The 22029-nt window shown below is 38.7% G+C and overlaps 1 protein-coding gene, 1 non-coding gene and 1 pseudogene across 51 annotated transcripts in view; 2 read left to right on the top strand and 1 right to left on the bottom strand.

Annotated features, from left to right (window-relative positions):
* Clasp2 (cytoplasmic linker associated protein 2) overlaps positions 1 to 22029 on the top strand; it is a 206896-nt gene that overhangs the window by 130186 nt on the left and 54681 nt on the right. For 17 of the 50 annotated variants that reach the window (XM_090351849.1, XM_090351844.1, XM_090351847.1 and 14 more), the window contains 4 exons: positions 250 to 351; positions 7528 to 7698; positions 15124 to 15231; positions 21107 to 21213. In XM_090351849.1, the coding sequence (XP_090207975.1) occupies positions 250 to 351; positions 7528 to 7698; positions 15124 to 15231; positions 21107 to 21213 (488 nt within the window). Of the gene's footprint in view, positions 1 to 249; positions 352 to 490; positions 518 to 3315; positions 3343 to 7527; positions 7699 to 15123; positions 15232 to 20314; positions 20378 to 21106; positions 21214 to 22029 lie in introns of all 50 variants that reach the window. The other 33 variants (XM_090351825.1, XM_090351818.1, XM_090351866.1 and 30 more) reach the window with 4 other exon arrangements.
* On the bottom strand, positions 10295 to 12657 carry LOC150050057 (serine/threonine-protein kinase 31-like; annotated as a pseudogene).
* Positions 14208 to 14311, top strand: LOC150050056 (U6 spliceosomal RNA). The gene has a single exon (XR_016538768.1). It is a non-coding gene; the product is annotated as a U6 spliceosomal RNA (small nuclear RNA).

Below are 22029 nucleotides of genomic sequence, written 5' to 3'. Positions count from 1 at the left end.
ACTGATAAAGATGCTGGGAAGGCGGAGACACAATGCAACACATAAAAATTATGGGTCTAAATTTGCTGGCATGTCTCAGAAACTGAGACAGGAGGAGTTTGAGACCAGTCTGGATGAAGTCTCTCTCAGAGAAAGGAAGATCTATGGTTACATTATTAGAAAATTTAATCATACTTGAAGATAGTTTCATCTTAATGCTAATATTACTATAAGAAATTGCTCTTAATTATGTGATATTTTATTCCTCAGGCCGGGTGAGAGCAAAGCTTTCAGCACCACTTTCTGGTATGGGAAACGCCAAGGCAGATTCTAGAGGAAGAAGCCGAACAAAAATGGTGTCTCAGTCTCAGCGTATGTACTCTTTATTATCGGTCTATTAGGACAAGTGTGTTACTTGTATAATACCATATTGGGAAACTGGCCAGTGGATAAATCAAAGCTAATTTGACAAAAGGCGAGCTACATACTGAGTTCTTGTTCTGTACTTTAGGTACTTCATCACCTGAAAAAAATGAAGGTATTTTTTTTCAATGTTTTGAATCAGTTGTTGTGCATGTTTTAGAATTTTTTGAGTGGGTGTTGTCTTGTCTTTATGTTATTAGGGCCCATCATTGGTATCTATCACTTAGAAAGAAAAACCTCATCTACTATCCAACTTTTGCATGGACATACTTTAACACAATTTTTAGCATTAAGATTTTTATATTATACTCAGAAACTTGCAAATGTGGAAAATGTTGCTTTTACAGGAAAAACAATTAGCATCAAAATCTGGTGTACCTTACAAATGCTACTCAAAAACTATAAAATGGTATATTATTTTCCAAAAATATATTAGAACATTTTAGTTTTAGCATTTTTACAAATTTGTAGTGAGCTAACATAAACTAAAATAACTAATTCTTCTGTGTTCCATTTAAATTTAAGATTTATATTTTTGCTATATCGTTGAAAGCTGAATTCCTAATAAGAACCATAATTGAACACCAACACTGTTGGTGATGATAAAATGAAATATCTATTTCTATACGTACCAAACTAATAACACATACATTTTTGACATTATTAACTAAACAATTTGTTCCCAGTTATTATTTTACTAAGAGCGTTTTATTATCATTAATCCTAAATTAGGAATTTTTCTAAGTAAATAATTGTGAAAGTTATCCTATATACTTAATTGTTTTGGAAAAAATAAATTTAACTGTTATTTAGATGATACATAAGAATATGGGTGTCCTATCTGCTTTTTTAAAATCTTAAAATTCTTGGATCTTGGAATCAAAGGGCAAGAGTAAGGCCTGAAAAGAACAGAGAGCTTATTACCGCCCCTCATCTTGCCTCAAAGATGATTTTTAGAGTACATTGGTGTCCACATTATCATTAGCCTAGTAGTTAGGAACCTCACTCTAATGTACGTGCTACAAAAACCAGTTAGAAGTTCAGAATCTCATCTACCATCACAAATCAATAATGCTGATTTTTAACAGGACCACCAAATGATTTGTGTTGTAGTAGACTCTTAAGAAATACTAGTGTAAGCCATAAACTTTCAACGTATGCTGCCCAGGATACAATCCTTGCTCTTGTAAAGTAGCTGTATTTGTGCATACTTTGCTATAGAGTATAAAGGAAAATAGCATCTACCTTGTAGGATTGAGTACTATTGTGTATTTCGTACACTTGAAACAGTATTTGGCCCAGAGTAAGCCCTCTATATACAAAGTTAGCTAAAATTGTCCTAGTTATGAGTGTTAATCAGATGTCAACTTAATTTTACACTGCTTCTGTATATTTCTGTACCTTCTTAATGAGAGAAAGAAAAATAGGTAATGATGAAGTTAGGATATTTAAAGCATGGGAAGCTAAAGATAACCAGAAATTGTCCATGTTTAGAGTCTAAAGACAAATCTTAATTGTGAGGTATTAGTGGTCTTCTAAAGTAATACTAAGGTTTGAGCTTAGGACAGTGTTTCCAGAAACTGGGAATGTTTTGTTTGTTCCTGTTTTTAAATATTACTTTAGTCTGCCTTTTTATATATATTGTAATTTAGATCACTTCATTAGAAAATAGAGCAATACTTTTTTTTTCCTGCTGGTCGTGGGACTTGAACTCAGGGCCTGGACACTGTCCCTTACCTATTTGGCGCAAGGCTACCTACCACCTCCCATTGGAGCCACAGCGCCACTTCCAGTTTTCTGGTGGTTAATTGGAGATGAGGCTCATGTTCTTTAGTGACTGGGCTAGCTTTGAACTGCCATTCTCAGATCTCAGCCTCCTGAGTAGCTAGGATTACAAGCATGAGCCATCGCCCCCAGCTCAAAGCAATAATTTTGCATTTGGATTTCACTTTGAAACTTGATCCACAATACTCCAAATCTTCAAAAGTAAGAGAACACAGTGATTTGGCTTTTTCGACTTAATAGGACTTTTAAAAAGCCTTCCCCACTATAAATCACTTAGGTTTCGAATCATATTAGAAAGCTTTTGTTTGTTTGCTTGCTTGAGTAATAACATACTGCATTCCAAAATCTTTTGTGAAAAAGATAAGTACTTTGTATGCAAGTTTCTTTTATAACATTCATATTTGCACAAAAATGTTCTTCATCTTCACTTCGTTGTAAAGTATTCATTAGGGATTGCATGGTCTTTCTATGTTGTTTTATCATCATTTAGAAAAATAATAACTCTTGGATCAAAGCAGGTGTGGTGTAATGGCTAACCACAATAAATGAAAACAGACCTAATGGAGAAACATAGTAGATTTATATTCACAAAAGAATTCTCCCTTTTTGGTTGTTACCCACTGGTTATGTACAGATGATTGTAAAACCTGTGGTAATCTTTGTCTCCCCTTCTCTCACCTTGTCTTTTGTCTATGAATCTTAAGAGATATGAAATGTTTAGCTTTTTATCAATTTTTTCTTCAGCTGTTACAATTGTTTCTACATCTATTTGTCAACTAAATTTTTTAATTAAAAAAACTTAAACAAGTAATCATTTGGACCAGCACTAATAGAAAACTTGAAGAATTACATTTACTTTGGCAATTTCATTTCATCTGCTTTGTACATGAGTGTCTGATTTCTGTTTTTCAGCTGTGAAAAATATTAAGTATACTGTTTTTGTTACAAACATCTGTGCTTTAGGAGCTTTTTTTAAATTTGCTTTTATTTTGGTGTTAGGTTTTTGTTTCATTTTCCTGACAACTGATTAAAGCTTTTTTATTTTCACTTGCCATCCATTTATAAACTGCTCTTCCCCTCTTCATGGATTATAACCCTTACCCTAACTTTGCCTTTACACTTGTTCAGGATCACAATCTGCTAATACCATTGGTGGTAAGAATCTATAGACTTTGTGTGTGCATCTGTGTCTCATCACCTATATCCATTACCAAAAATAGGTTCTACTCAGCAGAACTTCTTTAATATTTTGTAATCCCATTATTCATATCAGAGCAAAAACTGCCAGGTTTTTTGTGGGGGAGGGTTTGGATAAGTCTATATTACATTACTAAAAGCCTGAATTGTTTTAATTGTTTGAATCAACTCTACAGATAAGATGAACATGCCAAAAAAAAAAGAAAGAAAGAAAAAGAACCTTAGTAATGTTTGACAGTGTCTCAAAATGTATAAGATGATAGTTCACAGGCAGCACAAGAGAAAATACATATACAGTTTCAAGTTTAGCAATTAGGGGGTTTTCTGTTGATATAGTACTTCCTGGGTATACCAGGCCCCTTTCATCAACTTTGTGGTTTTCCTAAAGGAAATAATTAGCTCCAGTTGCTCTTTGCTGGAGAGCCTTGGTATTTTCTTTTTAAGTATAAGGAATTCCAAATGTACTGTAGCACCAGAATTATCAGTCTTGGTGAGGACCAGAGGGTATTGGAGAAGAGAGGGTAGTGATTAAAGCCAATTTTATTTCCTAGGAAAGGCTATGAATGAACTTAAATATCTAGAAAGAAAGTTTGCATGATTTTTAATAATTTCTATAAATCTAGCATAGAAAGTAAAACTGATGTGTTTCCTGTCTGCTGAATAGACCCACATTTCAAATAATTCTCCAGTCTCTCCTGTCAACCTCCATTTCTACAAATTTATATTTTTAAAAATACCAAATGCCATATTGTATGTGCTCAGTTTGTTCCTTATATTTTTTTTATATTGTTGCAACATTCCCCATAAAATATTCCATTGGCCTATCTTGCATTGTGAGTTTGTGGCATGTTGAGTGTTTGGATGTTTTGGTATGTATGTTTAGTTTAGATACTGCATGGAGAAAACAGGTGCCTCAACTATCCTTAAGGTTATAACAGAAAAAACCAAACTTGAAGATTCTTGACCTGCAACATCATGGAACATTCGAATGATCAGTCAGTCATTTTAAAGTGGAGTTGAATAATTGCTCTGTAATGATTTAGAATTCCATCTATTCATTGGGGAAATTGTTAATTTCACTGGGAGCACTGCTCTCACCAATGAATAATAAGCTTCATTTATTTGCTGAAGACATTTAAGAGTTAGGCAAAAGGGTAAATTGTACTAAGCAATACCATGCCAAGAACCACTATCAAAGGTTGTGATCTTTGATAGATCAGTACCTGTAGACCACATCCACTCCTTGAGTCATGTTTCATTTGACCTGTACAATATAATTTTAAAAAATCAGGAAATTTGGGTAGAGGAGGGTTTCTTGACTGATAGAACATCTGCCTAGAAAGTGCAAAGCACTAAGTTCAGAACATACTATGGTGAAGATGAAAAAAAGAATCAGTTAAATAAAACTTAATTTTTAACATCCCAAGATCTAGTCAGTATTACAGCTGGGTAGAACTAAAGAAACCACCTTCCCCTCCCGAAAGAGTAGCTCTTCTCTTGATCAAAGTCCTCTTAACCATTCCGTGCCCTATACTCACTGGTTAATCTGCTCGGTAGAACTGAAGCATTACTGGGTTAAATTACACGTGGAGAACAGTGACTCTCCTGTTGTATATAAGTAGTGCCTCAAGAAAGGAAAAGGTTGCTTTGTGAAGATTTAATTAAATATATTTAATTTTTTGTATGATATCATTTGGGATCTGGATTCCAGAATTTAATTCTTAACTCTAGATTCTGAATGATTATGTCTAGGGATTACCTAGTTCATTTTTTAATTCAACATAAAAACAAAATGCTTTTTGTTTTTGTTTTTGGGAGGAGGGGGTTTGTTGTTATTTCATTTTGTTGGTTGCGGGGCTTAAACTCTGGGCCTCGGAGCTGTCCCTGAGTTCTTCAGCTCAAGACTAGCACTCTGCCATTTTAACGACAGCGCCACTTCTGGTTTTCTGATGGTTAATTTGAGGTGAGCATCTCACAGACTTTGGTGCCCAGGCTGGATTTGAACCGTGATCCTCAGATCTCAACCTTCTGAGCAGCTAGGAGGATTATGGGTGTGAGCCACCATTGCCCAGCCTGTAAAATGTTTTCATTGACAACAGGATTCATCCCTTAAAATTTAACTTCAGGGGCTGGGAGTTTGGCCTAGTGGTATAGTGCTTGCCTAGCATGCACCAAGACCCAGGTTCAATTCCTCAGTATCGTATACATAGAAAAAAGCTGGAAGTGGTGCTGTGGCTCAAGTGGTAGAGCTCTAGGCTTGAAAAAAAATGTCCCAGGACAGTGCTCAGGTCCTGAGTTCAAGCCCAGGACTAGCAAAAAAAAAAAAATTCAAAGATTGGGAAGACTGCAGCTTTAGGCCAGGCAAGGTAAAAAGTTTGCAAGCTCCCATCTCTACCAGTAGCTGGGTCTGTACTGTGTGCAGGCTACAGCAAGAAGTACAAATAGAGGGATCTGCTCCAAGCTGGGTTGGAAAAAAATTGAGACTCCATATCAAAAATAATTAGATCAAAAGGGGCTGGCAGTAAGGCTTATGCAGTAGAGCTTAGCAAGCATGGAGGTCAAGTCCCTAGTAATACATACAGAAATACAAGCATATACGTACATATCTATGAACATGAACTGGGCACGGGGGGTCACTTGTAATCCCAGCATACAAACTCATTTTTTTTTTTTTAACTCACGTCCAACTCTGGAAAGATTTTTTTGTAGCTCCTTCTTTAGTTCACTAAGCACATCTCCTCTTGACTTCCTGGACATTTGCCTTGATCCTGTTCTGCTCTCAGTACTTGTATATCCTAAAATGAGGCCATCCAAAAAAGTTTTGCTATTCTTTTTCAGCTGAGCTAATTTTATCAACATTGAATTTTTTTGTAAAATTTGAGAATGCACATATTAGCAGAATATATGACTTTAACCAATTCCGTCATTATTATTACCTCACAAAAATAGTAGCAATAACAGAATGTTTTTTTTTTCTTTTTTGCCAGTCCTGGGGCTTGAACTTGGGGCTATGCACTGTCCTTATACTTTCCCAAGGCTAGTGCTCTACTGCTTAAGTCACACCAACACTTTTTCTGCATATGTGGTTCTGAGGAATCAGACCCAGAGCTTTGTGCCTGCTAGGTAAGCATTCTACCACTAGGCCACACACCCAGCCTGGATTTTTTTTTTTCTTTAAATATTTAATACAGACCTGGGCACCAGTGGCCCATACCTGTGATCCTAGCTGCTTGAGAGACTGAGATCTATCTGGAGGATCTAGCCTAGACAGAAAAGTATCCAGAATAACCAGTTAAAAGCCAGGCAAGAGCTCTGATTCAAGCGGTAGTCAATAGCTAAGCAAGCAGTTGCAAAGCCCTTAGTTCAATCCCCAATACTGGCAATATTAATTATAATTCTTTTTGTTATATATTACATAACATCTTAATCATATGAAATATATCATCAAATACATGATTAACTTGAAAAACATTTTTATTGTTTATGTTCTTAAAAGTTATTATAGTAGCTGGACACCCAGGGCTGACAACTGTAATCCTAGCTACTCAGGAGGCTGCAATCTGAGGGTCATAGCTCAAAGCTAGTCTGGGCAGAAAACTCCCCACAAGACAATTCTCTCCATTAACCACTCAAAAACCAGAAGTGGTACTGTGTCTTAAATGGTAGAGCACTAGCATTGAGCACAAAGAGGTTCAGGGATAACACTCAGGCTCTGAGTTCAAGCCCACAACTGACAAAAAAAAAAATGTTAGTACCCCTAAAGTAAAAGTATAGTTTATGGCCACAAGTGCAGCCCAGTGGTAGAGTGCTTGCCTAGCATGCATAAAGTCCTGGGTTCAATTCCTTGATACCTCATGCACAGAAAAAGCCAGAAGTGGTGCTGTGGCTCAAGTGGTAGAGTGCTAGCCTTGAGAACGCTTGAGGACAGTGCCCAAGCCCTGAGTTCAAGCTCCAGGATTGGCAAAAATATATAGTTTGTGTAATATACTTTTTTCCAGGTCATGATTTTGTATATATCTTCCTCAGCTAACTCTCTTTGAACTTAGCACTGCTATACTATCACATGTATTTCTTGAAGGTTTTTTTTTTGTTCTAAGCTCTTTTTGTGTTCACTCTTAATATATTTCTGTGTTTGATGTTTAGCTGGCAGCCGATCTGGATCTCCAGGACGAGTTCTGACCACAACAGCCCTTTCTACTGTGAGCTCTGGTGCTCAAAGAGTCCTGGTCAATTCAGCATCTGCACAGAAAAGAAGCAAAATACCACGGAGCCAGGGCTGCAGTAGAGAAGCTAGTCCATCTAGGCTTTCAGTGGGTAAGATTTTTTTATGTGAGAATGGTGCGTGTTTTTTCTTGCATGTTTCAGGCTTTGGTAACATCAAAAACCAGAATATAGTTAGGCACTTAGAAGTTTGAGGAAAACAACTTAACACTTCAAAGAGACATGACATATAGTATATACAAGTTAATAATTTAATATTAAAAAGTGTAACCTCAGTCACAAAGCTGCTGCTGAGGGCTCACCTTTCTCCTTGATCTCCTTTGATTTCCAGTATGCCATCTCCCTACCCTGCCTTCTCCAGCAGCTGCCTTCATTGGGCTGAATCCTATCATATATTTGTTGTCTATAACAATCTTGACCGCCTTCACTGAAAATTATATCCATATAGCAGTTCAACAGAGAAATGTGAGGAAGTTATTTACTATTTTCCAAGGGATCACTACTGATCACCATAAAAATAAATAAATAAGATAATACATAAATAAAAAGAAATTAATGAGCTGGGCTCATGTCTATAATCCTAGCTACCCAAGAAGCTGAGATAGTTCAAAGCTAGATCCGGCAGAAAAGTCCCTCTGAAACTCTTATTTCCAATTAAGTAGAGCTTTGGCTCAACAGGTAGAGCTCTAGCCTTGAGCAGAATAGCTCAGGGACAGTGCCTAATCTCCACAGCCCAGAAAAACTAATGAAGGAAGGCATTCAAGTACAATTTTTCCTGCAGCAGTACTATAATCACGCATCCAGAATATGGACAATATGCTGTTGCTTGAAAAGTGCTGTGCTATCCATCTTGAAGTATCTTCCATTTAATCAGATGTTGGCAATGTCTAGCCTGAAACAAAGCAATATCATGATGTGTTGGCCAAGCACACAGCCCCACAGTCATAGATGGCTGTGTCTGGCCAGAAGCTTCTCAACTTTCCCTCTGCCGAATCCTCTGCCTTAAGAGAATGTCACCTCTGGGACAACCAAGGCTAATCAGGAAAGAATGGGATAAGGCAGCAACAGCACCTGTGCCACCAAAGGAGCCTTTGATCTTATGATCTTATAAAAAAGGGGGGGAGGGGCAAGGGGGGGAGTGGTAGAGTGTTTGCCTAGCATGCACGAAGACCCGGGTTCAATTCCTCAGTTCAACTGTTCTACCCGAATTCCTAGGACCCCGAAAGAACTACCAGAGGCTGAAGTCAAAGCAAAGAAGCAAGGGTCCTTTATTACGAGTTCGAACTCGGACCTCCGCGTACCCGTAGCCGGCAACGCTAAGAGGTCCCCAGCAGAGATTACACACAGCTTTTATAGTCAAGCGCTAACAAGTTTCCACAGTTATAGACCACATTTAACTTCAAACCACTGGTCTTCAGGATTGGTCAGAGCTCAGGTGTCTAACCGCGGGGCAATGAACCGTTGTCACCTGGGCTTCAAGTTCGGATTAATGCAGTTTTTGATTCCCAGAATGAGGCCTGGGGGGGGGGGGTCATCTCATCAGCAAGCACCAGTCATTGCTCTTTCATTCCTCCCTTTCACATGATACTTCTAGAGCCAATCTTGGCTCTATCTCTATAGACCGTAATAATCTTGTAATTCCTGGCCATCTAGGGACTGATACTGTGTTGGGGAGGCCTGCAGGCGGCGGCATCCAGACCTCTTCCTGCTGGTCTGCGCAAATTTCTGCGCAGACTGGTTAAAGAAGCTTAACCTAAGGCCTGACTTTGGTGAATTCTCCCAATGCTTTCCTGGTTGCTTTACCTAAGCACAGTCATTTTTACAGGCTGGCACCCCATTGGTTTTTAGGACAGTATAGGGTTGAGATTCAAAATAATACCAGGGTGACAACTTTAACCAGATTAAATGAGACTAAAATTCTCTAGACAGGTATGGAAGACTTGAACCTGTAGCCATTCCCCACAAGTGCAGTCTCCACTCTTGCACATGTTACTACTCTTTTCCATACCTCTAATTTATCCTGTCTCACTCCCCAAAAATGACTCTGGTTCATCTTAAGGGGATTGATGGGCGAAGATTCATCTTCTATAACTTCTTCAGGCTGACTCAGGGGCATTGTCTCTATACTTAGCTAGGGACCCTAAAAACTTATTAGCCTATTTTACCAAGGGGTTGCCAGGGTTACATTTTAGGAGCAATATTTTACTCTAAACTGGAGATCATAAAACATTTAACAACTGCACAAACTTTTTTATTTAACCCCCATTTGCAAAGGCATTTCTCTGTGACCCTAACAATTATTCAGTTATCAGTGTAGGCCTAAACAGATCAATAGGGACACAGCCTCAGGTCCACAAACTTTCTTGAATTTTGTGCCTGGTGTCAATTCAAAATTCACTCACTTAGGGCTTTGAGCAAATATGGGGGGCGGTGATCAGGATTGTAAACTACTCACTGTTACAGATGATTGACAAGTTCTTACCCAGTAGACATGGACATTAGTAAGGCATACTTACAAACTATTCTGTGACCTCCTGACTTGATTAATTTTGAATGGTCAAGCACAAGTGACTCTAGGATCTGACACCATCTCTGCTATCCAAGCAGTGGCTTACTGCATCTGGATGTTTTATTTCTTTTGTCCCAGTAGTGTCTCATTCTGGTACCCACACGAATCTTCTGAGTATCTCTATTCCACCTCTTTTTCTGGATTTGGAATTGACTTCCCCGTGGGCACCAAGAAGCATTCAGCATTCAAAACTTGCCCAGACGTCAGCGAACTTCTAAAGTTAGAGAAGGGATTTGACATTATCCAAATGAAACTGATCCACTTTGGTGATTCCATCTTCATTTGTTTCAAATTCCTGATTTTGAACAGAAAGCCATAATAAAAGACAGCCATACACATATAAGTCTGAACTTGGGGAAGGAGGTTTTCCCGTTTTCAATTCAGGTGACATCAAACTCAAGCCACCAACCATCATGTTCACTGAGGCTCGTTGACACACTGATTTGGTTAAGTCAAAAATCCCAACAGTTCCTTGTTCACTATTTAAAGCAAATACATTGTTTAAAGCTTCTTCTGAAGTTAAAGGCCTACTGGCTTGAACTTCACTCAGATTTGCTTTAGGATAATAAGGAACCATCACATAAGCCATTGGATCAGACTTACACAAAAACAGGAATATCAATGGCAGTAACTCAGACTCCTCTTTAGTTTCTCTGTAAGCTCTGTGATAAGCGGCTGCTCTCTGCATCACCTTAACTTCTGTATCCACAGAATAGCCTTTTAAAAGAACTGGCTTCCCATTAACTTCAGAGCATACCACAGGGCGCTTGCTACTAAGTGCCTTCATGGGCTCACCATCAAGAAGATCTCGTTCCGGGCTTGTAGTAAGAAGACTACCAGAGTCCATGTATCTTTCAAGCCTTTAGCGTCTTCTTAATGGACAGCAAGTGATCCACACTGGGTTATTTAAACATTCAATATTCTGACATTTAAACTCAACACTGTCCTTATACTTGGATTGTAGTGTGACAATGAGCCTTTCCTCTAAACAGATCTTCTTCAACTTCAATTAGAGATAACTCCAGCTCTTTGCAAACACACGACTCAGTCTTTTCTTGAGAAGTCAGTGAATTTTCCAAAGAAAGATCAAAAACTTTTAGAATGCTCTGGAACCATGCTACAAGATGCTGCAGAGAAGCTTCTGTTTCCTAACACTAGTGAACTCTTTTCCTTTACTTCTTTCAGCAATCAAAAAATATTCCCTTCATCCTCTTTATAACAACTTTCTTCTAAGCCATTCTTTCAATATTTCCACTTTAGCTTTCAGATTTTTCAAATCCATAGTAGTTGCTTTCTCTTGCTGTAGCTCCTGAGCAGTCTGTTCAACTTTAAAGCCTTGTAACTTTGAAGTAGAACTTCTTTCTCATTTTTAAGTTTTTCATTCTCTTCAATCAGTTTCTGGTCCTGCTTAATTTTTTCCAGACTAACATTAGATCCTAAATTAAAGTTACCAACAGCCAAACTTTCCTTTGGAAATGTCACTTGACTTCCTGAATTACTCTCATCCTGCAAGTCAAGAGGCAGCCTCCCATTTAAACGCCCCTTTGGCCTGCTGAAGTTTGACTGGTTGGATCGGTGCCCCCACAAGAGAATAGTATTCTTGAGATTCCTGAGAGTAAGATGACTAGGGTATGATTTCCTCACAGACTTGAGAGCTGGAAGGAAGTTTGCATTTTTCTGCAAATCCTTTCTTAGCCACTTCTTCCCCAATATCCACACCACCATACTCAGCCTGAGCAATGACTGTTATTGCATATTGATAGGTTGCTTTCACTAGCACTCTGTTGCCAAATTAGACAGCACAGTCTCACAGGGACTCTTGCTTTGCCCGGGCTGGCTCAAAACTGCAGCTTTCAGATCAATGAGTCCTTTATAAGGCCACGTTACTCCAATTAGAAGCAACAAGGTGGTCCTCATAGAAATAGTCTCTAAGCATGATTTCCCCTAGTAAATTTTGTTAAATTGGACAGAAAAGACAAAGCCCTCTGCAAAGAATTTCTTGTCTCTATGCCACCATGATGCTTTTTAGCTAGCTTACCTGGAATTTGGTAAGGGCCAAAATTACATCTAAATGAGGATTTGCTGTTCTTTTCTGTGGGCCCGCTGAAAACTGTTACCAACTTAAAAGGGCAAATTGAAATAGCAATTAAACAATCATTTTGTTAGCCCTAATTTTCCTTTTTTCTTTCTTGAAACAAACATTTTCAAATTTTGTTCAGAAACCCATTTCTAATGTTCTTTAAAACTTTTACTGATCATCTCTCTGTGCACACATATATACAATTCTAGCAGCCTTGTTCCACAAGGCTGGCACGTTTGGGCTGCCTGCGATGACTGTGTAAGTAATTGCCTATGAAGCCTCTCCAGATGAATGTTAATACCTGCCAACAATTCTTCTTTGTCCTTCTTCCTTAGTTTTCCTATCTCCAGATCTTTGCAGTTGACTGACTTACTGAGTGAAATGGCTCCTCCACCACATACATGCCTCCATATGCTTTATAAGGGCTCAAGAAACTCCTTTGTCTCCAGGCCTCCGAGCGCTCAAGGCACTCCCTTTTCTTTAGCATGACACTAAATCATAGGGCGATAAACCTTTAAAACCCTTTTTCCCAATTTATTACATTTTAGGGGGCAGTTTAAGACTAATCACATCACCCACATTTTACCATCAGATTTCTACAGACAGGTAAAGTTTCTGACATTGATAAACAAATTCACATTTAAATCTCTAAAACTAATTCAAGGAAATAAATTCCAAATTCCCTAATGCCTCTGGGCTAAACAAGATACAATATTTACAATGTAAACAGCTCTACCCAATTGTGTTTAAAGCGCGCAAAATTAATATCAGCTGTACATTTTCCGGAAGTTTGTTTTAAGAGTTTTGTCAATCTTACTCTTTGCAGGTGAGAACCAAGTTCAAAACAAAACTTTTTACAAGGTAACTTAGTTTGTTACAACTGCAGCCATGCGGGAGCGGCCATACCAGGCCCGAGACCCAGAAATACCTCACAAAACAAGACAAGCAGAAACCTTTAAGTACCCCCAAATTTTGATGGCATGCCTGGCAGCAGTCAGTGAGGAAGACACCTAGGGCCCTGAAAACTCTCAGGGGGTGCCTCCCCATGGAGACTTCCATTCTCTGGCAGCCGGCTGGCCAAGGCCATCCTACCTGCAAAAACTGCTATCAGGGGGGCAAGAGTTTTTCATTTCTGACAAGACTCAGTAACACCTTAATCCTGGGGGAACCAAGACTGATGCCTGTATCCTGCCACCAATTGTCTCCAGATTGCACAGCTGAGTGGGATGAGCCATACCAGGCCGGAGACTTATTCCCCAGGAATGTCCAAATGGATAGTGGCAAAGACACAGAAAACAAGAACCCATTAGAACTGGTACAGATTTCAAGAACGACACAGGACCAGACAAATCACCTCAGGGGACCATAAAACAGAGGCAGTGAAGAAAATTTTCTCCCTAACTTTCCCAATTATGGGGAAACTGAAGGTGCCCTCTGGGGGCCACCCAGCTTCAAGGGCTGGCCACCCTGTTTGGCAGAGGTCAATTAGTCTCCCTTTCCTGAGTTCCACACTCAAGTCAGAGCCTCTGCCTTTGACATCCTAAAAATGTGCCATTAGGAGAGCAAGGAGGCCAGACTCCTGGCCCACGTCCAGCTTTTTCTGGGCTAGCTTTGCACGATGATCCTCATATCTCAGCCTTCTGAGTTGCTAGGATTTTAGCCATTAACCACTATTAAATACGATTAATAAACTTCTGTGTTTTGTGTATTGACCAAAATTCTTTAAATTTCATGTAACATATAGAACTAAAACCAACTGGAACAGTAAAAGGTAAATTATTACCTCTTCTAGCAGAAAACCTCAAAGTTAGTTAACTTTGGGTTAATTTATTAATATTGCCTTTATTGACCCACAATCAGTCTCTCTCACCAGAAATCCCTAATTGCTTCAAGTATTTTTAGCCATTTTATAAAGCATTTTGTTGAGTATATATGTAAGAAAATGCAACATTATTGCTTCTTTTGTTAGCACATATACAAAAATTGAAATTATACAGAGATTAGCATGGCCCCTGCACAAGGATGGCATGCAAAATTGTGAAGCATTCCATAGTTTTAAGAAATTTTTTTTTCTTTTTTTTTGGTGCCAGTCATGGGCTTGAGCTCAGTGCCTGAGCACTGTGCTTGGACTTTCTCAAAGCTAGAGCTCTACTACTTGAGCCTCAGCACCACTTCCGGCTTTTTTCTATTTAGGTGGTACCGAGGAATCGAACCTGGGTCTTTGTGCATGCTAGGCAAGCACTCTACCACTAAACCTTACCTATTTCTTGTAATGCTTCATCGAGTGATTTTTTTTTGCCCATCATGCATGGTGATACATGTCTGAAACCTAAAAGAGGCACAAGGATCACAAGATGAAAGCTAGCCCTAGTAAAAGTTAGTGAGATGCTATCTGAGAAACTAACTGAAAATAAAAGTCTAGAAGCATGGCTCAAGTAGAGTAGTACAGTATTTGCCTATCAAGTACAGTACTGTGTTTTCAGTCTCCAGTATTGCCAGAGGAAGGGGAGGAAGGGAGATCAGGTTCTTTCAATCTAAAAAAAAATAAAAGTAGAGGACATTAATGGCTCATGCCAGTAATCCTAGCTACTCAGAAGGCTGAGATCTAAGGATCAAGGTTCAAAGACAGCCTGACACTTGTATCTCCTCTTAACCATCCCCGAAAACCAGAAATGGTGCTGTGGCTCAAGTGGTAGAGCACTAGCCTTGAGCTGAAGAGCTCAGGGACAGAGCCCACGCCAAGAGTTCAAGCCCCACAACCAATAAAAACAAAACAAACAGACAAAAAAAGCTTGCAATCAGTTCTTTTAAAAGAAAAAAATTGAAAAAACTGTGAAACTCTTCTGTTTTCTCCCTTGTTTTATACCAGCCCGAAGCAGTCGTATTCCACGTCCAAGTGTGAGTCAGGGATGCAGCCGAGAAGCTAGTCGGGAGAGTAGCAGGGATACAAGTCCTGTCCGCTCTTTTCAGCCCCTTGGTAAGTACTTGGGCAGGTGGAAGATACACTGTTTCCCCCTTGTGATAGCACCATCTGAGAACCTCTCTATTCATGGAGTTTTGCACTCATCCTTGACTGTCTTTGTTTTTTTTTTCTCCTTGCTCTCTTTTAGGTCATTCTGCTTTTTAAAATTTTTAGAAGAAAATTACATATGTGGGGGTTGTATTTGACCTTACTAATGTGACCTAAGTGAAAAAAAAAGTCATTACAGATAATTTAACTTCATAATTGCATAATTGTCACAATATAAACTTTAGAGTCTGAATTCAGTCCCAGCACTCAGGAGGCTGGGACAAGAGGATTGAGTGCTTGAAGCTAGCTGGGGCTACATAGCAACACCATGTTTAAAAAAAAAAATTACTAATCAAAAAAATATTAAATTCACAATTTTTCTTAAAGTACAGAATTTCAAGCTAATGCTAAAAATTTAACTCTGAAATGAAATATGAAAAGTAAATTTTGTCCTTCTGACAGAAATATTGACTTTTCAACTTAGATCATCTAATGTAGGTTTTTAGAAAGAGTGCTTCAAATAAATAAGTGGAAGGACTTATTTATAGTTTGATAATCTTTGTCTATACAGTAATTCATATCGTGTCACTATTATAAACTTATTTGTTCCTGATTATAGAGATTATACTGTAACTATGATGGTTATATTTCTTTCAGTTATAAAAACATTAGATAATTGGTTAACCTTTCTTGTTTTTAGAATAACTGGATACGCATAAGTTTTTACATTGAGAGCCTTTAGAACTCTTCCACGTCCCTTTAGCATTTTAACTGGTAGTACTTTGTTGATGTGCACAATCCTGTAGCCATTTCAGATTTGTTTTCCCCTTCTATACAGATAGGATACTGTAGTACTCCAGAGTTGCTTTTCAAGTGTGAGAGATTATTAAAGCTCTCTTAACTAGTTGTCTATTGGAACTATTACTTCCTCAGATAAATCTGTAATGTAGAACTTTTTTTTTTTTTTTTTTTTTTTTTGCCAGTCCTGGGCTTGGGCTCAGGGCCTGAGCACTGTCCTTGGACTTTCTCAAGGCTAGACCTCTACCACTTGAGCCTCAGCACCACTTCCGGCTTTTTTCTATGTATGTGGTACCGAGGATGCTAGGCAAGCACTCTACCACTAGGCCAAACTCCCGGCCTGTAATGTAGAACTTTTAACGATGAACTTCTTATTTCTTAGGACATTTGGCTTAGATAAATCACTAGGCTTCCCGTACTGACTGGAAACCCTGTTTAGGTAACAATACACTGGAAGATCTTATTCCCTTGTTTGTGCTTCAGCCTTGGATCCTGAAGAGTTTCTCATTTTCTCTTCCCTCTATGGGAAGAACTCTTGTGCATCACTTAGGCCAACTGTGGCATATTCTTTGCCAGAGACATTTTGATGCACATATCAATTATTCTGTAAAATGCTCCCAATCCTGTAGCCCTTTATAGATAAAGATACTATGTAGCTTCCAAGCATGGGAATCTTAGCATTCAGGAATAGAGATGAGGAGAACCACAAGTTCAAGGCCAACTGGATTACTTAGCAAGACCCTGTCTTGCAGGGGAGGGGAGCGGGGAGATGGTCTGTATTAAAGATATCAGATTAACCTTATTTCACAGGGATGAAGTTGTCCTCATCCTCCCCAGTTTCTGATACATTTGTGTGCAATCTTCGATTTTTACTATATATGCTTACTCAGTAGAACTTTTTGTTCCTTATGACTGACTATTGACATGTGAAATCTATAGTTTGTTGAGTGTCCACTCCTATTACAAGGCCTGTATGAGGGCCTTGAAAGTATCAGAAAGAAGTAAGAATTGAGCCGACTTCTTTTGGAACATAAGCTCTTAGTTTCCATTTATTTCTGAAACCCAAATTTAAAACAATGTTGACTTCATAATACAAACATTAATATTGCTTCTTTTCTGTTATCTTCAACCACAGATTAATTGTCTCCTGAGAATTTTTCAGTAATTTTCACCTACAAGACATTTCAAAGTTACTCTAGTCTTTCTCTTCATTTAAAAAACTGTTTGCAGCCAAGGAGTTTGGCCTAGTGCTTGCCTAGTACTCACGAAGACCCGGATTTGATTCCTTATTACCACGTGCATAGTAAAAGCCAGATGTTATGCTGTGGCTCAAGTGGTAGAGCTCTAGTCTCAAGAAAGTCCAAAGACAGTACTCAGGCCCTGAGTTCAAATCTCAGGACTAGCAGGAAAAAAAAAAAAACTATTTGTTCCATGCACCAGTGGCTCATGTCTATAGTTCTAGCTACTCAGGAGGCTTAGATCTGTGGATCATGGTTCAAAGCCAGCCTGAGCAGAAAGTCCATGAAACTCTAAGACTAGCAAAAATCCAGAAATGGAGCTGTGGTTCAAAGTGGTAGATTACTAGCCTTGTGCAAAAATGCTCAGCGACAGCACTCAGACCCTGACTTCAAGCCTCAAGACCAACACACAGTAAAGAAGTATTTGCTAGGTAAATAATTTCCTAATATACTAGTCTCCTTTCAGTATTTATTAACCATTTTAGACAGCAGTCTATTTAATCCTTATTTTTGATTATTTTCATGTTCATTAAGGTTGGTCAATAGCAAAAACGATCAAGTCATATAATAAAAATATTTTAAGTACTCTAATCAGTACATCTGAGGAAGACTAACTTTTTAAAGTAATATATTCTATTAAATATTAAAATACATTTTCAGCCAATTTTCACATGTAAGACTGAGGTTGATTTTATAGTATTAAAAAAATCAGGATGTTAGGATCTAATATGCAAACTTATGATGAATTAGATTCTAGAGCAATATAAGATGTGTTATAAAATCTTAGGATATTTTTGTTAGATTATCAGTATTCTTTTGTGATACTCAAGTGTGCTTTTATGAATAATTTTCAAAATATGTGTCTTAGCATAAATGAGATCTTTTGAATAATGGGAAGGTGGTCTGTATACTTTGTAAGAGCAGAGCATTAAACGTATTCAGGACATGATAATACAAACATACCTGTTTGGGAGGCAGAGATGGAAGGTTTGAGGCCAACTCAGGACATAAAAAGTCTGTGAAGCCATGTGCTAGTAGCTCACACATATAATCCTTGCCACCCAGAAAGCTGATATCCGAAGATCATGGTTCAGAGCCAGCCTTGAGAAAAGTTCATGCACACACGCGCACGTACACACACACATGCACACACAGTTTGTGGTTTGTGCCTGTCATCCGAGATAAAAGGAAGTAAAAATTGGAGGCCATCCTAAGCATTAAATGACATCTTATCTCAAAAAATAGGCCGGGAGTTTGGCCTAGTGGTAGAGTGCTCGCCTAGCATGCATGAAGACCCTGGTTCGATTCCTCAGTACCACATACATAGAAAAAGTCAGACATGGTGCTTTGATTCAAGTGGCAGAGTGCTAGCCTGGAGGAAAAAGCCCAAGGACAGTGCGCAGGCCCTGAATTCAAGCCCCAGGACTGGCAAAAAAAATTAAAAAAATAATAATAATAACTAACACAAGGCACCGGTGGCTCACGCCTATAATCCTAGCTACTCTGGAGGCAGAGATCTGAGGATCACAGTTCAAAGCCAGCTCTGGCAGTAAAGATTTGAGACTCCTATCTCCAATTAATCACTAGAAAAAGGGAAGTGGGGCTGTGGCTCCAGGGGTAGGGCAGTAGCCTTAAACTGAGGAGCTCAGGGACAGGGCCCAGAGTTCAAGTCCCAAGAACCACAAAAATAAATAAACAAATAAATAAATAACAAAACCCAGGCGCCCGTGGCTCATACCTTTAATCCTAGCTAGCTACTCAGGAGACTAAGATCTGAAGATCATGGTTCAAAGCCTGTCCAGGCACGAAAGTCCTTGAGACTCTTATCTCCAGGTAACAACCAGAAAACCAGAAGTGGCACTGTGGCTAACATGGCAGAGAGCTAGTCTTGAGCTGAAGAGCAAAGGGACAATGCCCAAGTTCAGAGTTCAAGCGCAACAACTGACCCCCCAAAAAAACCGTACATACACCCATACATACGGCTGGCAAGTGGCTAAGCAACTGCCTGTCAAGAGTGAGGCTCTGTGGCCTAGAGAGTAGCTTGCCTTGCATCCATGAAACCCTGGGTTTTATTCCTCAGTACCACATACACAGACAAAACCAGAAGTGGTGCTGTGGCTCAAGTAGTAGAGTGTTATTAGCCTTGAGAAAGCCCAAGGACAGTGCTCAGGTCCTGAGTCCAAGCCCTATGACTGGCAAAATAAAAGAGAGTGAAGCCCAGAATGCAAACCTCAATTCAGATGGAAAGAGAGAGAAGTGGCTTTGATTGTATGAATGGTCTGAGGCCATTTAGACTGCTATAATAAATACTGTAGACTGGGTACTCATATGAATGATAGAAATTTATTTCTCACAGTTGTAGAAGCTCAGAAGTTCTAAAATCAAGGTGCCACCATATTCAGTAAGCACTTATATCCTAGTCTATAGATAGTTTTGGTTATGTGTGCTTACATAGCAGGAGTTACTTAGGTCTCTGTGATTTGCTTTCTAAGTATACTATTTCCAATCATGAGATCTTTGCCCTCTTGAAGTAATTCTCTCAAAGGCCCCTATCTACATCCTAGTTTCATGACATTGGGATTAGGATTTCAACATTTGAATGGGATTGGGGGCTACAAATATTTAGATCTATAAAATTGAATAATTATCTCTTTGGGTGTCCATATTAAAGGAAATGAGATTTTTATTAGCTACTGATTACCATAGTGGTTTTTTTTAAACTACAGTCTTTGTTTTTTGTTTTCATGCTTGTATTTTTGACATTTCCTTCCATTTGACTTTGCCTTTTTGTCTCTTGTAGGCCTATGTCTGTCTTCTTAGGTGTAAGTTGTATTTGTGTGTTAGGGATGATCTTCAGTGCTAATGTTCAAAACTGCCATATTCAGCAGTATTCTGATGATTAATTATTAAGAATAACATCAGTGTAAACTAACCCTCCTTGCCTGACAGTAGTGCTGCCACTATTCCTTGTTTCTGTGGTAATAGATGAGGTTTGTATGGTCCTGTTATTCCAGCCTCCAGACACCATTCCAGATCTACTGGTGCCCTCTACGCCCCCGATGTGTATGGGGCCTCAGGTGAAGGATGAGTACATTTTCATTATCATCTATGTGTTCATATCAGATTTTTTTTTTAGTTTTCATTTAATAGTACTCATTTTTCAAAATTGATTTGTTTTTAGTTTAATTTATTAGAGAATCACTTGTGTATGTCTGGGTTTTTTTTTTTTCTTTCCCACTAAATAACTTTTTTCCTTCAGCAACCTTAGATATTTCTCGCTGGCAGATGGACATTTTCTTTTTAACAACATGTCATTTAAAAAATATAGGACTGTTTTATGTTTTCAGTTTACTTCATATTTTTATGTGTTTAAAAAAAAACCAAAATGGTGGATGAAGTGTTTTAATTGTAAATGGTAACCTACAGAGCACTTGAGGGGGAGAGAATTCATCTCTGTTTTGTCCGTACATACCTGAAACTGTTGGCACTTAGTAGCCACTTAACAGTCATGGATCTGTTTTAGTTAAAGAAAAACATCAGCTTATCCTGAAGTAAGAACTGATTGGAGTTTATGTCTTCTAGCCACACTATCTTCTACCTGGTAGCCTTAAATATATGGTTGTTCTTCTTTAATTGTCATTACCTTATTATTTGGCCTAAAACATAGTGTGCCCAGAAAATATAATATTGCTTTTAAAATGCTTTGCCCCATTGGTTTTTTTCCCCCATTTCTAATGGTATTAGTTTCTCAGTCTGACATCATTACATTTATATATCATCTCAAAAGTGTTTTCCTTCTTTATTAGGTCCAAGCTATGGGATCAGCCAATCAAGCCGACTGTCATCCTCTGTCAGTGCCATGAGAGTCCTGAATACTGGCTCCGATGTGGAGGAGGCAGTAGCCGATGCCTTGGTACTCAATTCCATTTCCCTGTCATTGTAAATGTTCTTAGGAAATAGTACATGAGTGAGCCTTTCACTGTAGAAGAAAGGATGGGGAAGTTTTTCTGGATTAAATCTGGGTACACAAAGTGCGGATAACAACAGGCTGGGCATTGGTAGTTTATGCCTGTACTCCTGGCTGTTCAGCAGGCTAAGAACTGAGGATCACATGTCAAAGCTAACCTAAGCAGGAAAGTTCATGAAACTCTTACTTCCAATTAACTCCCAGTAAAAAGCTAGAAGTAGAGGTCTGGATGAAGTGGTAGAATGCTAGCCTTGATAAAAAAAAAAGGCTCAGTGACAGCACTTCTGCCCTGAGTTCAAGCACCAGGACAAAAACAAACAACAAAAAAAAAAAACAGTATAGGGGCCGGGAGTTTAGCCTAGTGGTAGAGTGCTTGTCTAGCATGCGCAAAGACTTAGGTTCAATTCCTCGGTACCACATACATAGAAAAAGAAAAAATTGGAGGTGGTGCTGAGGCTCAAGTGGTAGAGCTCTAGCCTTGAGAAAGTCCAAGGACAGTGCTTAGGCCCTGAGCTCAAGCCCAGAACTGGCAAAAACAAACAAACAAAAAACAGTATAGTTAATTATTGATTTTTATTATTCAATATGTTATTTTCCTGGTGGGCTCTCAGGAACATATATGTTGAGGCTTTAATATACTAATAAGTTTTAAGCTCTGTAATATATTGATTGTAAGGACAGATTGATTGGAATACACATATGCAACCTAAAAGGATGTAATTTCAGAATGTGGGCAGAGGTTTTAGTGGAGGATTCGCTTTT

Source organism: Megascapheus bottae, chromosome 18 (assembly GCF_031878675.1).
Source record: "Megascapheus bottae isolate mThoBot1 chromosome 18, mThoBot2.hap1, whole genome shotgun sequence".
NCBI classification, from domain to species: domain Eukaryota; kingdom Metazoa; phylum Chordata; class Mammalia; order Rodentia; family Geomyidae; genus Megascapheus; species Megascapheus bottae.
The sequence above is the reverse complement of the archived record's forward strand: the minus strand, read 5'-3'. Positions and strand labels throughout refer to the sequence as shown.